General features: G+C 37.2%; 3 protein-coding genes across 8 annotated transcripts; 2 read left to right on the top strand and 1 right to left on the bottom strand.

Moving 5' to 3' along the window:
* The first annotated feature begins 815 nt into the window (after positions 1-815).
* On the top strand, positions 816-4,122 carry LOC103928855 (ADP,ATP carrier protein 3, mitochondrial). 6 transcript variants are annotated; one of them, XM_048584040.1, is made up of 6 exons: positions 816-970; positions 1,053-1,145; positions 1,416-1,630; positions 2,388-2,880; positions 3,029-3,400; positions 3,618-4,122. In XM_048584040.1, exons 4-6 carry the CDS (start codon positions 2,410-2,412, stop codon positions 3,915-3,917), a joined length of 1,143 nt encoding a protein of 380 aa, XP_048439997.1. In that variant the 5' UTR covers positions 816-970; positions 1,053-1,145; positions 1,416-1,630; positions 2,388-2,409; the 3' UTR covers positions 3,918-4,122. The 6 variants fall into 6 exon arrangements, with proteins under 6 accessions (XP_048439997.1, XP_048439995.1, XP_009336234.1 ...); XM_048584038.1 differs by having other exon boundaries at positions 1,416-1,696; XM_009337959.3 differs by lacking the exon at positions 1,416-1,630.
* A 2,546-nt stretch (positions 4,123-6,668) lies between these two features.
* Positions 6,669-8,267, top strand: LOC103928857 (leucine-rich repeat extensin-like protein 4). Its single transcript, XM_009337960.3, has one exon. The coding sequence runs from the start codon at positions 6,765-6,767 to the stop codon at positions 8,061-8,063; it is 1,299 nt and encodes a 432-aa protein (XP_009336235.2). The 5' UTR covers positions 6,669-6,764; the 3' UTR covers positions 8,064-8,267.
* Positions 8,268-9,214: 947 nt separating this feature from the next.
* Positions 9,215-13,778, bottom strand: LOC103928858 (mitotic checkpoint serine/threonine-protein kinase BUB1). Its single transcript, XM_009337961.3, is given in 15 exon segments — positions 9,215-9,565; positions 9,806-9,927; positions 10,008-10,142; positions 10,229-10,316; positions 10,771-10,928; positions 11,010-11,099; positions 11,182-11,253; positions 11,335-11,438; positions 12,285-12,372; positions 12,467-12,574; positions 12,744-12,828; positions 12,943-13,100; positions 13,344-13,396; positions 13,399-13,490; positions 13,583-13,778. Coding segments are annotated over 15 exon segments (1,593 nt in total). The 5' UTR covers positions 13,633-13,778; the 3' UTR covers positions 9,215-9,375.
* Positions 13,779-14,622: the final 844 nt, after the last annotated feature.

The raw sequence follows: 14,622 nt of genomic DNA, 5'->3' as shown, positions 1-14,622 counted from the left end.
AACCTAAGACCTCTCACTTACAAGTAAAGAGAAATATCACCAGACCGTAGTACTAAGTAGCTTGTCATTTTAATCTTTATTTAACATAATTATTCACGGAATGATCAAAATGATTGATGATGGACAATCTCAAGGATCACTTGTACTGATTTTAAATCTTAAGAATCAAAATGGGAAGTTATGTAAATTGCAAGGACCATGTTAGCTAAGAAAACTGATTGTATATGTAATATACTAATACATAAAGGGAGCATGTCAAAACAGTAAAGCTTTCACTATCTCCAAAATACCCCTCCTCAATTAGAATTCTAAAATAAACAATTTACTTTCAAAAAAATATTCAAACTAAATAAAAATAAAAAAAAATAAAAAAATTGTCACACACATGAGCGTGCGGAATGAGACTAGCAGAAAACTAAAGGAAAATGCTCTCTTTTGCATGTGCAATAGAGAAAACAACAAAATTAGAGAATAAATCAGTAGGGTTTTTTCTTGGTAAATAATAAAGGCTCTTTTGAATGTATTTTTAAAATAATTGAAAGCGTTTTTAGAGAAAATATTTTTTTATTTCAAAAGTATTTAAAAACATTTGTTATGTGCTTTTTTCAGGAAGGAAGCACTTGAAGTATTTTTCCATAACTTACTTATATTTTTACAAATGATTAGTTCTAAAAATATTTTTACCAAAAGAGTTTTCAATCATTTCAAAAACATATCCAAACAAGCACTAAATTAGTAGGTTCTTAGACTTCTGTTTTACTCGTTTACAGGGCGCTAAAATGGCCAAGCCGATAATTTAAATGGCAGAATAAGGGTAAAAGAGTCATTCCAGAAAACCCTACTTGTCCCCTGTCTCCTGATGTCGCCCACTTCATTTCCTAGTTGAAGGAGAAGCACTCGGTTGCTCGACGCTCCCTCTCTCTTCGTTGACTGACTGTCACTCTCTTCCTCCTCGCCGATCATCTCTCAGGTTATGGTTTTTTCTTTCTCTTCCGCTTTGTTTGGTTCCCCGAGAAAATCCTGTTGAGAATTGTGCTTTCTTCATTTTCCAGACTTTTCTCGCCAACCAAACAACCCTTTACGGATGTTTAAGGGAATGTGTTGACTTGTTGATTGTGGTTAAATTTGGCAGCCGATCTTATCTGGTAGTTGTTTTTGCTGTTACTGTTGTTAACACCTCTAATTTTTGCATTTGTTATGAAAATGCATGGAATTTCTAACACTCTGATCATTAATTAATTTCCTTGTTTGTGATCACGCTAATATTTTGGTTGCCGAGATGCCCAAACTTTGAAGTTCAAACTTTTTTGGAAATTGCACTTGAGTTCTTAGTCAATTACGTAATCTGGCTCAAATTATTGTAGAATATACCAGTATTTAGTAGGTGTCAGGGGCTGACCCATTCATGGACCCAGTGATCTCGGACCAACTGGAAGTCCGAAGAAGCGTCTGTGAGGACCTCCGAGGACCACCCAGCGATCTGGGTAGGTGGTGGAAGAGAGAAGACCATCATAGCTGGCAGATGCTGTGAAACAAAAGCTTTGAACAAAGAAGACAACGAAGAGGAATACAGAGAAGACCACCATGGCTATGCTGTTCTTGAACTTTGGTTCCAAGTTCCAACAAAGAAGAAAGACTTTCTCTCTCCATCCCATGGCCAATTCCCTTTTTTATTTCTAAATTGTTATCCAATTAGGTTGTGCCATCTAGCTTTTTAATTAGTAAAGTGATGGTGTATTATTGTACCAATACTTTTTATACCACACCTTTTTTTTATTTTTTAATTCACTATAAATTTATACAATCTTTGAAAGATATTGCGTAAAGTACTACAAACTTATAATCACTTAATTTTCATCTCGTACCATCAAAATCACTAAAATACTAAAGCAAAATTCTGATATTTATGTATGTTATATGTTAAATAATAAACCTAATTAAAATAGTAAACCCAAACTCTCAATACAAATATAGTTTTTTTAAGTGTAAGTAGGCACTTATTTATATGACTAGTAAATTTACTTAAATCTGCCTAAGCTCTTAGGACCCATCTAGGCTCTAGGCACATGCCCCAGCCCATAGCGCCTAGCGTACCTTGATTAGGACCACCTGATGTTAGAATCTTGGATCTGCGTAGAATTACGCTGCTTTCAGGATACGTAAGTATTTGTAATACACTGCTTACCGGAGCATTCTTTATAATTTTCAACAGCTGACTATTTTATGAAGAAAAAAATTTCCGTTGGTTAAGCTTGTGCGAAGAATTATATTATTTCATTTTGCTTTGTCATTGCATCATGTGTATCATTTATGGAATACTCAATACGGACATCTCTTGTAGATGTATTAGGCATGCCTGTATTTGAAATCATGTTGTTCTTGTGCAGGTCACTGACTTGAGTTATAATCATGGATGATGGGTCATCGTATCCATCGGTATTTCAGAAAATACATGGGCAGTCTTACCTCATATGTAGGCTTTCCCCCAGGATTCACACAAGAAACTATGGGGTGAATGGTGCGTATGCCAATGGAGCTTTGCAGAGCCCCCTGCTGCCAACTTTTGACAGCACTGCCCTTGCACAAGTCTCTTCTTTGTCCCCAATTATGGTGCAGGCCCCGGCAGAGAAAGGTGCAGCTGGTTTTGCTATCGATTTTCTCATGGGAGGTGTATCTGCTGCTGTTTCCAAAACTGCTGCTGCTCCTATTGAGCGTGTTAAACTACTGATACAGAATCAAAATGAGATGATCAAGGCTGGTCGACTTTCTGAACCATACAAGGGTATAACTGACTGCTTTGCCCGAACAATTAAGGATGAAGGTGTTTTTTCTCTGTGGAGAGGAAACACTGCCAATGTTATCAGATACTTCCCTACCCAGGTCAATTTTCTTTCACATGAGATCTACTTATCTTTAGTCATCCGACGTTGTCTGTATTACTTCATGCTCCCATGTATCTGTGTTGTTGTGTTTCCATTGAGCATTTCCCTTTAATTGACATTCTAAGTTGGTTAAACTTGTGTTGCAGGCCTTTAACTTTGCTTTCAAGGATTACTTCAAGAGGCTTTTCAACTTCAAGAAGGATAAAGATGGCTACTGGAAGTGGTTCGCTGGGAACCTGGCATCAGGTGGTGCTGCTGGTGCTTCATCTCTTATTTTTGTGTATTCTCTGGACTTTGCAAGAACACGTTTGGCAAATGATGCCAAGGCTGCCAAGAAGGGTGGTGAAAGGCAGTTTAATGGTTTGGTTGATGTTTACAAGAAAACCCTCAAGTCTGATGGCATTGCTGGGTTATATCGAGGATTCAACATCTCTCTTGTTGGAATTATCGTGTACCGTGGGCTTTACTTTGGCATGTACGATTCTCTGAAACCTGTTGTTCTAACTGGTGGCCTGCGGGTATGTTAAATCTTTTTATCTTGTTCCCTATAGGGATTTTTTTTTTTTTTGTGGGGAGCTATTTGATAGTTTCGGCTGTGTGATTCCCTTATACTGTTGATGTTTCCCTTGTTTTTCATTATAAATTGATGGGTAGTAAAGGGACAGTGTTTACATTAATATAACACATCAAAGGCATGTTGATGTTCATTGTTGTTTTTCACATGGTGATTTACAGGATAGCTTCTTTGCTAGCTTCTTTCTGGGATGGGGAATTACGATCGGTGCTGGATTGGCTTCTTACCCTTTGGACACGGTGCGTAGAAGGATGATGATGACCTCAGGAGAAGCTGTGAAATACAATAGCTCTTGGGATGCATTTAAGCAAATTATAAAAAACGAAGGTGCTAAGTCACTGTTTAAGGGTGCTGGAGCAAACATATTGCGTGCTGTTGCAGGTGCCGGTGTACTTGCTGGCTATGACAAGCTGCAAGTCGTACTTCTTGGCAAAAAGTATGGGTCTGGCGGCGGTGGTTAATGATATGCTATGTTGACGCAATCATTAGTTATTGTGTGAGCATCGACTCTAGTTGAAGAATTTGGATGAACGGAAGTGCTTTATGTTTCCAAATGTTTGTGGATCTGTTATTAGAAAGTAATAGTTACAAGGATGAAGAAATTTGAATTTTGGGTGATTGTTATCTGTACTTGAGCTCTGAATGGAAGTGCTTTTACGTTTTTAATCGTTCCTTTGTTGAGAATAGATAGCGGTTTCTTCTAAATTTCGCGTTCCTTTATGCCTCCTGTTTGCTATTTTTAGGCTGCTTCTCTTGTGGGCGCCGGTTCTTGGGTAGGGATGCCCATATATGGTGTTGCATTGTTTTGTGAGGTTGGTTGGGCAAGACACGTGATCAGACGGTCTGGCCTAACTCATTCAAGCTAGTAGGCTATTGCCCAGGTAGTTAGCAGTTGGTGCAACAACATTACGAGCTCATTTGGATGTGTTTTTTGGTGAAAATACTTTTTTAATCAATTCTTAGTAAAAATGCAAGTAAATTCTGAAAAAAGCACTTAAAGTGCATCCTGGAATAAGCACATAACTAGTGCTTCTTGCAGAAATCACTTTAAGCGCTTTTGGAACTAATAAAACATTTTCTCTAAAAGCACTTTCAATCATTTTAAAAGCATATCCAAATGAGCAGTATTTTCATCGAAAGAATCTTAAGATATTTGGAGGTGAATGATTTTTAAGAGGTGAATGTTAGGTGAATGGCCTTAAATCCTAAAACCCAAGGGCCGATTGATAATTTTCTGGTTTTTGGTTTTCAGATTGGAAAATGCTAAGGAGAGATTTTGTAAATTACATGTAAAGCACCTCTGTAATAGAGGTGGGACTTACTTATAGTGGTGACCTTATTTCTATCAGAGATATAATTCACATGTAGTCCATAAAATGTTGGTTGGTCCCAGGGCCGTCTCTGAGATTTTGAGGGTCCTGTGCGAAATTTATAAAAGCGCCCCTCCTTAAGATAAGTCTTAAAAAATGTAGGACAATGTATTGACGTTAGAAAACAATCACTTAAATCAAAACAAAATTTAGCATTCACTGATTGCAAATTTAAAAATATCATTAATAATAAGTAAAAAGAGCTACAAACATAATATTCACTAAATAATCAAAAGCAGTTCAATCTTAAACAACCAAAGAAGAAAACAAACTTCAAAAACTCTAACTTTAAAGTTTCACTTCAATATGTAACATTATTATATAATAATATTGAAAAAATACCGTCTTTTATGATGTATTATTGGTACTCAAAATATCTTATTGTACTCTAAATTTTTGTATTTAGAAAAAAGAAAAATTACTCTTATAAGGAGTGTAAGATGAAATTTTAACGTGCTAACAAAATCAATTGTTGAACATAGAACATTATTTCATAACAAAAGCAATTTTAAATATAGAATATTATTACATATAAATCTTAGGTGACAAAAATTTTGGGGGCCCTTTCAAATTTGGAACCCTGTGCAACTGCACCTTTTGCACCCTCAACGCCCCCTCTGGTTGGTCCTACCTTTATTTGAGAGATGTTTGGAAATTGATATAAGAAAATTATATGGTGGGAAAGAGGAATGAAGAGGAGTGAAGGAAAGACCGTGAGAGAGATGTAAAAAAAAATGTATATATAATGATAGACAGAGAAATTTAAAAACAAAAAACTATTTGAAGTTGTTCTCTCTTTTAAGATTTTGTTTTCATTCATTCTTTATTTATTTTACCTGTACCCAGTCACCTTTCTTAATCCCTCATTTCTCTTTTATTCCGTACATTCTCCAAGCACAAAAAAAATGAACAACAAAATGCTTATCAAGAGTACCATTCTCCTAGACCCTACGATTTAAGAGACTGAGGGTCCCCCACCTTTCGATCTTAACGTAATGATGGAGGAGAAAGTACAACTACAACAAAAGTTAAATGATCATTTACCGTTGGATTAAGATTGAATAATGAGCGACCATAATTTTCTTGGACCATGGATTCTAGGAGAACCGTACTGTGCTTATCAAAAGGGTCTTGGTTTTTATTGCTAATATTAGAAATTCCTGCCCAGCTATATAACAAATTATGGTTAGACAACCTTAACAGATGGCTGGTTTTCTATAATGCAGTGCAGACTTAAGATTCAATGCTTTAATTTGAAGACTTGCTCTCTCTCTCTCTCTCTCTCTCTCTCTCTATACATTTTTAGGCAGACAAACATTCAAGGAAGACAGGGACGTATGATCTTCATATCTTGAACTACTTGATGCGGTCGCACTTCGATTACAACAACATTTCCTTGAGCTTGAAGAAATCCACCCTCTCCAGGTCTTGGGGGAGTTTGAGGCTGTCTTTCTCCAGCTCCACTTGAAACAACTGTGAAAGTTACATGGAAGGAAGGAGGAGTTAGGTCCTTAATCCTTATCAATTATTCTACCTACAGCCATTATATTTTATAAAACACCACTTTGTCAAACTGTGTTGCCATCATATTTTCATATGTCAAACACAAAAACATTCATCTTTATCTTTCGGGCCAATTGTAATGGTTAACTGTCGCTGTAACTTGTATGTCTATACCATGTAACATTTTCTTTCTGTGTTATCATCTTGTCTGTGAAGCAGTTCGATCTGTCTACATTGAGTCACATGTACACGAACATGATTAAACATGAGACTAGGATATTATGTCTAGCGCGTGCTACTTATTACTTGAATTGAATGGAAGCGGGGAGGGAGAGCTCCGAAGGTATATATAAACAGAAGCTCTTTACTACTTCTACAAGTCTCTACCATATCGATCTCAAACCAACTCACCGAGGTGTGTGGATAGAGTGAAGAATGTCTTCCTTTTCACTTTCTTCCATTGCCTGCCATGTATTTTCATTGCTCCTAACTTTCCTTCTAGTTCTATCTTGTCTGTTCAGCAATCTCAGTCTGGCTGCTGCTGCAAAGCGCAGCAGCAGCCACGTCTATGTCTCTCATCACCGTCATAGCCACCGCGGGCACCACAACCATCCACATCCTGCTGCAGCATCCGATGATTCAAACCCAAGACTCTACCGAGCTTTTCTTGCTCTCCAAGCATGGAAGCACGTAATTTACTCTGATCCATACAACATCACAACCAATTGGGTTGGTCCTTCGGTTTGTAACTACATGGGTGTGTATTGTTCACCAGCTCTTGATGACCCAAATATCCAAGTTGTTTCTGGCATCGACCTTAACCATAGGGACATCGCCGGATTTCTCCCTGAGGAATTTGGCCTGTTGTCGGATCTTGCACTTATCCATCTAAATAGCAACCGCTTTTGTGGCATCCTCCCTCAAAGTATGGCCAACCTTACGCTCCTTTTCGAGCTTGATCTTAGTAACAACAGATTTGTAGGCCCTTTCCCAACAGTTGTCCTCTCTCTTCCTACCTTAGGTTATCTTGATCTTCGGTACAACGAGTTTGAAGGGCCATTACCTCCAGAACTTTTCAGTAAAAAACTCGATGCCATATTTGTTAATAACAACCGCTTAACCAGTGTCATTCCAGCGACATTGGGTGGAAGCTCAGCCAGTGTAGTGGTGTTTGCTAATAACAACTTTGGCGGGTGCCTTCCCCCAAGCATAGTCAATTTCGCAAATACTCTGGAGGAACTGCTGTTAATTAACACAAGTTTGTCAGGGTGTTTGCCCCAAGAAGTTGGGTTTCTGTACAAACTGAGGGTGTTGGATGTGAGCTCCAACAAGCTTGTTGGTCCTATACCTTACAGCTTGGCGGGGCTATCTCATTTGGAGCAACTAAATTTGGCCCACAATAAGCTGACCGGGATTGTACCCGCTGGAGTTTGTTGTCTGCCAAACTTGGCGAATTTCACATTCTCTTACAACTATTTCTGCGAGGAAGAGGGGACCTGCCAGAATTTGACATCGAAAGGCATTGCCTTTGATGAACGCCGTAACTGTTTCCCCGAGAAACCTTACCAGAGGACCCAGAAAGAATGTAATGCCATACTCGAGCATCCCGTTGATTGCTTCGAATATCCTTGTGACAGTGGTGGTGCATCTGCTTCCGCCCCAAGCATTGCTGCAGTGCCAGCAGCAACGCCTCTGTCTTCGCCTCCTAGTGCGGCAGCTCCTACCTATACATGAATTAAATTAGTAATAATCATCATAAAATTAAGAATGTCAATTGGTCTAGAACCAAGAATAAGGGGACAAGTCCATTTCATACAGTTTGATATTGTAAATTAATACTGGATCATGTAAAAGTTGTTCAATGAAGTTCCAATGGAGTCGAGAAACTTGTATAGTTAATCTGGAAGTTTTCGGTGAAACAACCTAACGGTTTCCTTTGGTTTTTTTTTTTTCATTAACTAGATTGTCGCTAGGGGTGGTTCGGTATGAAATACCATACCGAAACTAGTATCCCGAATCTCAAATCGAAATATTTCGGGACGGGAATTTGAAGACCAATCTCAAACCAAATTTTCGGAAATCCTAAATTTCGGGAATCCCGAAATATTTTCGGGATTTTGGGACAAATCGGGAATCCCAAATTGAAATATGAAATTATGAATTGTTCTTCAAATATATAATTCAAGAACACATTTATGAACTAGGAATTTCATTTCATTCACACTACCATTTAATTGAACACTGGCATGCTTGACTCTTTTTATCATAGTCAAAATTCAAATTAATTAAACTCTTTTTGCAATCTATTGAGAGACAAAAGAATCAAGCCTTCTGAAATCATCAGCCATGGCAGCAGCAATAATAAAATCCACATGAATATCAAACAGAACAAGAAAAATATGCAAGGTGTAGGGCATTTTAGGTTGCTGAGCATGAATTAGAAACTACTAGCATCAATTATAAAAGAATAATATATATATATGTATAAATATATATAATAATTAATATTATATATTTTCGGTTTGGTATGGGATTCCCAAAATATCGAGAAGTCAATCCCGAATCCCATACCGAAATTTTGGGATTGGTTCGGGATAGCATCCCGAAAATTTCGGGAATTTCGATTTGAGAAATTTTTGATTTGGGATCGGAATTTTTTCGGTTCGGTTTGGGATTTTCGGGAATTTTTTCCACCCCTAATTGTCGCTGCGCAGGTTGCTTTAATTAGTCATTGCTTTATGTAATTTTCCGCAGCCTTGTTTTTCCTTCTTGTTGCATTTTAGCGTTGGCATTAGGGTTTCGAGTTATTGGTGTCTTTTGTTTCTGTTTGCTTTTACGATTTGTTAGTTTGTTTCCCTGGACAAAATCGTATGGCGCTTGCAAAATATTTGGAGATAATTTTTCATTCCATAATCTGGTAAACACATGTACAACAAGCGCATTCCTTTGAGACAACATACATCTCCTGAATCGTCCGACAAAGTTTGGGAGTTAAATTAACAGATGCTCCCTGAGATGAGCTCAGCCAGGAGGAACGATTGGGTAATTAAGCAGAACACAGTGAGGCCCTTTGCTTGACCAGCAAATCGCTTAGTTTCCTTATAAGCTGAGGCTCCGAGCACAAGTAATCCTGGAAGGACTCCCTCAGATCCTGCAACAGCTTCTTGTGGTTACAGCCGGGGCTACTATTAAGCAGTTTCTTAAAGAAGTTCCTCCAGAGTTCAACATTCCAGTATCTGAGCTCATTTGAACGACAAGAATTGAAATCAAAATCGTCAAAACGTAAACTAAAGAGGGAAAGTAGAGATAAGAGATGGAAGAGATGTGTTTGCGTTCGCATTGCTCATGTTACGACCCAATGCAAGACTTTCTCATTTTTAGGCAACCTTTGCTAAAGTAAAGATCAAGTTTTGGAGAGAAACAAAAATCGATAAGATGGACAAGTGGTCATGTATGCAGGACTGAGAGAATGGTACCTTTTAAAAGATGACTTGGGCAGATAGAAGTGACCACCTTCGGGTGATGGTTTCTTGTCAATTTCCATGTAAGAATTATGCAGCATCGTATGGACAACAACACAGAGTCCGTACGTGTCTACCTGGTAACAAGAAGTTACACAAATTAGATATAAGAAAATGTTGACTGAATTTAGAATAGAAAAAAAAACGTGGACTATACTTGATATGTCCATGGCCTATTCTCTTGCATTTCCACACAACGAAATCCAGAAGTCCGGCAATCTCCCGTAAACTCCACATTGTCAGGAAAGAGATGCAGGTCTATCCCTCTTCCCCAGTCGACAAGGCATAGACCCTGTAAGATAACCCCAGATTAATCATAAAAACTAAGCTGAATACTAGTCTTCAATCTGATACTAGTCTTTTGCAACCAGAAATAACCTGATCAAGCCACGGACCACTTCTCTCACGAAATTCTTCTTCTGTAAAGTCAGTTCTGTCACGAGATCCGGCTTTTGTAAGGCCATTCCTGCCCAATGGTAATTTAATTGATGATGCAAATGGGTAAGCTTCATAACACACAATCAAGCTGTTAAATGAAAATTGGATTTTTTTTCCTCTCTGTATTAGACTTCTTAAAATAAGTTGCACGTATGAGCTAGCAGTTCTACCTAGAAATAAAATTGTCCCACGTTACTATTGAAGATAAGAAACTGTCTCCCACGCAAGGCATAGGTTAACTAATAGAAACTTAAGCTAAAAACATGTCCTATCACCAGAGTATGCAGTAAGAATAAGACTAGAAAAAGAAAGAATGACAAACAATGTTACTAGTAAGTAATGACCTCTACGAGGGGACAAACAAAGGGAGATGAAAATCAGATTGTGAGTAAAATATAATTAGTAAGGTCCAGTTTTCTGTATGTTCAAGTACCAGTCTGCTGTCGTAATGCTCAAGATCTACAAGGGAGAATGTTTGTTACCTAGCATAACGAATAAGCAAATTATCAGGCTTGAAATCTCCATGAATGATGCCAACACCATGCAGAGTTTCTAGCATGTAGAGCATTTCTATGGTGTAATAAATGCATAACACTTCTTCCATGGACTTGCCTTTGAAGGCATATGAATTTATTGCATCCTGCACAAGATCTTTAGGTTACAATAAGCATGACAAGAGTATGGCAGACATGAAAATTGGTATGATGTATGTTTAACTAACCTGAAGTGTTCCACTAGAAAGATAGTCGGAGACGAGAATGCTACAGTCGGGATAGAGATGCATTCTATGAGCAAACCCAAAGCTTGACCTCTGATACAATAACATATCAATTATAAAATAAACAGAACCAACAACTACCAATAAAAAACTTGGAGGATCAGAAAATGCTTACTTCCTTGTCTGAGATCCGTTGATCAAGTTGACGATACATATAGAACTCCCAAGGGAAAGCAGGCTTTTGTATCTGCCACATATTTCCAAAACTGAAATTATCTGGTTATACACTGGTCATCATTAGGAGAGTAAGAAGTCTGGTAGATTTTACCTTCAATGCAACAACATCTTCAGGATTACAGTTGACATATGCTTTATATACTTGAGCAAAGCCACCCTGGCCTGCACAACCAGTGATCTGGTACTTCGTACGACCTATGAGTACCACGATATGGGTAATGAACATAATACGTTAATCTTCTACCTTCAAATGGTGCATCAATAGATAAAATGGAAGAATATTTGAAAAACCGAAACACTCAATTAATTTGATTGAACTAAATGTTCTGAATATCCAAGAAGATTCTAGCTCCCTCAGCCCTAGCTCAGGTGGTAACACCTAGTGGTGAAGTTGGTAACAGTCCAATTCTTGAGTGAAATAGAGAATATAAATAATTAAAATTAAAATAAAAGAGAAATGAGTGATGCATTACAACTTCGAGAGAAGACTTTTGATCAGGATGTGAACTGCATTTCCCGTAAGGGTCCATGAAGCAAACTCCAAACAGTTGAGATTACAGCTAACTGAGGTTGCGTTGCGTATAAATAGAACTGCTTGTTGGTATTGGCAAAAACCATAACAGTCACAGGTCCCTAACGTAGAGATGATAACATATCCTCCAACATCATTTCTATCTGATAACCGGATACTCAAGGATGTGTGCTTGATGAGATTGAAAAATGAGAATAAACGTCTTTCTTATACATCGAAGGCAAAATGCAAACAGACAGTAGAAAAGACTAAATGTCTATCCTTCTCTAAAATCTCATATGTTGAGAAATGTCTTCTTCTAAATCCAAGTTCAACCAAGCATTAGTGGGTTTCAGCACAAGATACTTATGAGTTTTTTTGTTTAGAAGCCTAGCATTCATGGACTACTTCGTAAGAAAAGTTAAAAACCATCTTACTTAGCTAAGAAGTTAGAACTCAGAAGTAAAAATTTACGTCTAAACTCATATATTGTGACATAGAAAAGAAAATGAACCAGTAATGTGAATCACCTATCTCAATAGTTTTGTTCCTGGACGAGTTCTTGAGAGAAGACAAGGCCACTTTTCCCGAGTAAGCTTTAGTAATAGAATGGTATCCCTGAGTCATATGTGCAAAATCCAAAAAATAACTCTTAATCCAACAACATTAGAGATTATCCAATGATGACTTGATGAGGAAGAAAGTATCTCACATCATATTTTGTAAGTTGATGATTAACTTTCTTCAAAAGGTCTTTCATGGTGGAGCTGGACCATGGGTTAATGAGGCTCCCAAGAGGAACTGCTTCATCGTTTCCAATCTGCACGAAGGAAATGCAAACTGATCAATTTTTGTACATCCAACAACATATTTACTTTGCAACTATTCAAAACACTTAAAGCAATAGTTGTAAAAAAATATAGAGCAATGAAGAAGAGAAGGTAAAACATATCAATTGCCTACACGTACATGAAACAAGGTTCACTTACCTTCTGAGCTGAAGAAGCTATTCTATACATCCGAGCAAGAAATAAGGCATGCGCCTTCTCCACCCACTCAACTGGCTTAGCATTCCTACCACAACATGAAACATCATAAGCATAATTATATTCAACAACAAAACTGCAGACCTCCATTTTGGGACGCACGCACGCGCACGCAAAATCCTGTTGGGAGACAGAGGCGGACCTTGAAATACCCATCTGATAAACCATGTGTGCATCGTACAATTTCTCTTTGGCTTCGAGAAAGGTTGCGTACCAGACATAAAGCAAGGAGTGGCCAACACAAATCTCCCTGTGCAACATTTCGAGAAAAATGCCTTCGAAATCTTCACTGGTATCCATCTGCAAATCCACATAGACAAGTAATTAAATGTTCCATATCAATCACATTGACAAACAAACTAAACAACCTCCTCAAAATTTTAACCCAAAAAATGTACCAAATTTGATATTTATTAGCATAATCAAAGCAGCTAAACAAAAACCAAAATTGAAAGTAATAAAAATAAATTGACCCATAAAAAATACTCAAGCAAAATGTATGAAAAAAGTCAGAAATTAGAGAGGGAGTGTATTAATACATACATAGAGGAACCAAATCTTGAGAAATCTGATGTCGCCCCTGTATTGAGCATTGTCCTGAATGCGGCGATGCAGTCGGATAGAAGCTTAGTGAGATCCGACCCGTAATCCTTTCCGGAGTGAAAATCTTCTAGGGCTTGCTTCACGGACCTGGTTCGGTAACTAATTTCAGTAACAATTTGAAGAGATTGAAGGGTAAGAGAGCGAGAGAGAGAGAGGAGAGAGAGAGAGAGAGAGAGTACCAGAGCCAGGGCAAGAGAGGGTCGTGGAGAGGAGTGGTGTCGGAGTCCATGGCCTCTGCTGTGTTTCTTATGTACACAAAACGACAGATGAGATGAGAAGAAACGTGAATTGGAAATTAGGAAGAGCGAAGCTGAGTGAGATATCATTCATTCGCATTCAGAGAATGAAAAAGAAGCGCGGAAATGTGTTTTTGAATTTGGAAGGAAGGGTTTGTAATTTGTAACGTTTCTTTGGAAAAGTTGAGTTGAACCAATATAACCTCGCTATACACTCCAGCTTAAAATTTAAATGTGAATTATTTTTTATAATACTAGGAAGATCAAATTTTTTAAACCAAGTTTGCAAACCAAATGATGTAGTTGTTGATGAATGGATTATTAACTAAGTGTTAATTATCATGCTTGTTTCTTATTGGTGACACATCATTTAATTTAAAATTTTGGTCTCTCTAACATTACCTTTTTTTTTTTTTTTACTTTATTGTATAATGGTGACGGATCTATGGCACCACTTTTTTTACATAATTTTTCACACATGTTTTTGTGGGCTCCCTTCATAATATATTTTAACGATCTGAATCATCTATCTTTTACAACATCATTCATATATCATCCTTGCAAAAAAATAGTACAAATCCAAAATCATTAAACGAATACAGTTCTACAAAAAAAAAAAAAAAAAAAAACTCTAAACTCTTAATTCAACAGTTATATGGATATCATTCATATATTATCCTTGCAAAAAAATGTATAAATTCAAAATCATTAAGACATTCATTTATAGTGAGAGAAAATTGACGAATACAGTTTTACAAATAAAAAAAAAAAAAAAAAACCAACTCTTAATCCAAAAAAAATGTATAAATTCAAAATCATTAAGACATTCATTTAAAGTGAGAGAAAATTGACGAATACAGTTTTACAAAAACCAAAAAAAAAAAAAAAAAAAAAACCAACTCTTAATCCAACAATCATATGGATACCATTCATGTATTATCCTTGCAAAAAATTATACAAATCCAAAACCATTAAGAAATTCA

Source organism: the organism of the source record quoted next, unplaced genomic scaffold (genome assembly GCF_019419815.1).
Source record: "Pyrus x bretschneideri cultivar Hongxiangsu unplaced genomic scaffold, Pyrus_bretschneideri_v1 Contig20, whole genome shotgun sequence".
Classification (NCBI taxonomy): Eukaryota; Viridiplantae; Streptophyta; class Magnoliopsida; order Rosales; family Rosaceae; genus Pyrus; species Pyrus x bretschneideri.
This window is presented reverse-complemented; position numbering and strand designations above follow the sequence as displayed.

Bases quoted from the DNA above. Each gene is read 5' to 3' on its own strand.
- LOC103928857 (XM_009337960.3), top strand. From the start codon at position 6,765: ATGTCTTCCTTTTCACTTTCTTCCATTGCCTGCCATGTATTTTCATTG.
- LOC103928855 (XM_009337958.3), top strand. From the start codon at position 2,410: ATGGATGATGGGTCATCGTATCCATCGGTATTTCAGAAAATACATGGG. The intron at 2,881-3,028 runs GTCAATTTTCTT...CTTGTGTTGCAG, and splicing joins TCAGATACTTCCCTACCCAG to GCCTTTAACTTTGCTTTCAA. The intron at 3,401-3,617 runs GTATGTTAAATC...GGTGATTTACAG, and splicing joins TTCTAACTGGTGGCCTGCGG to GATAGCTTCTTTGCTAGCTT.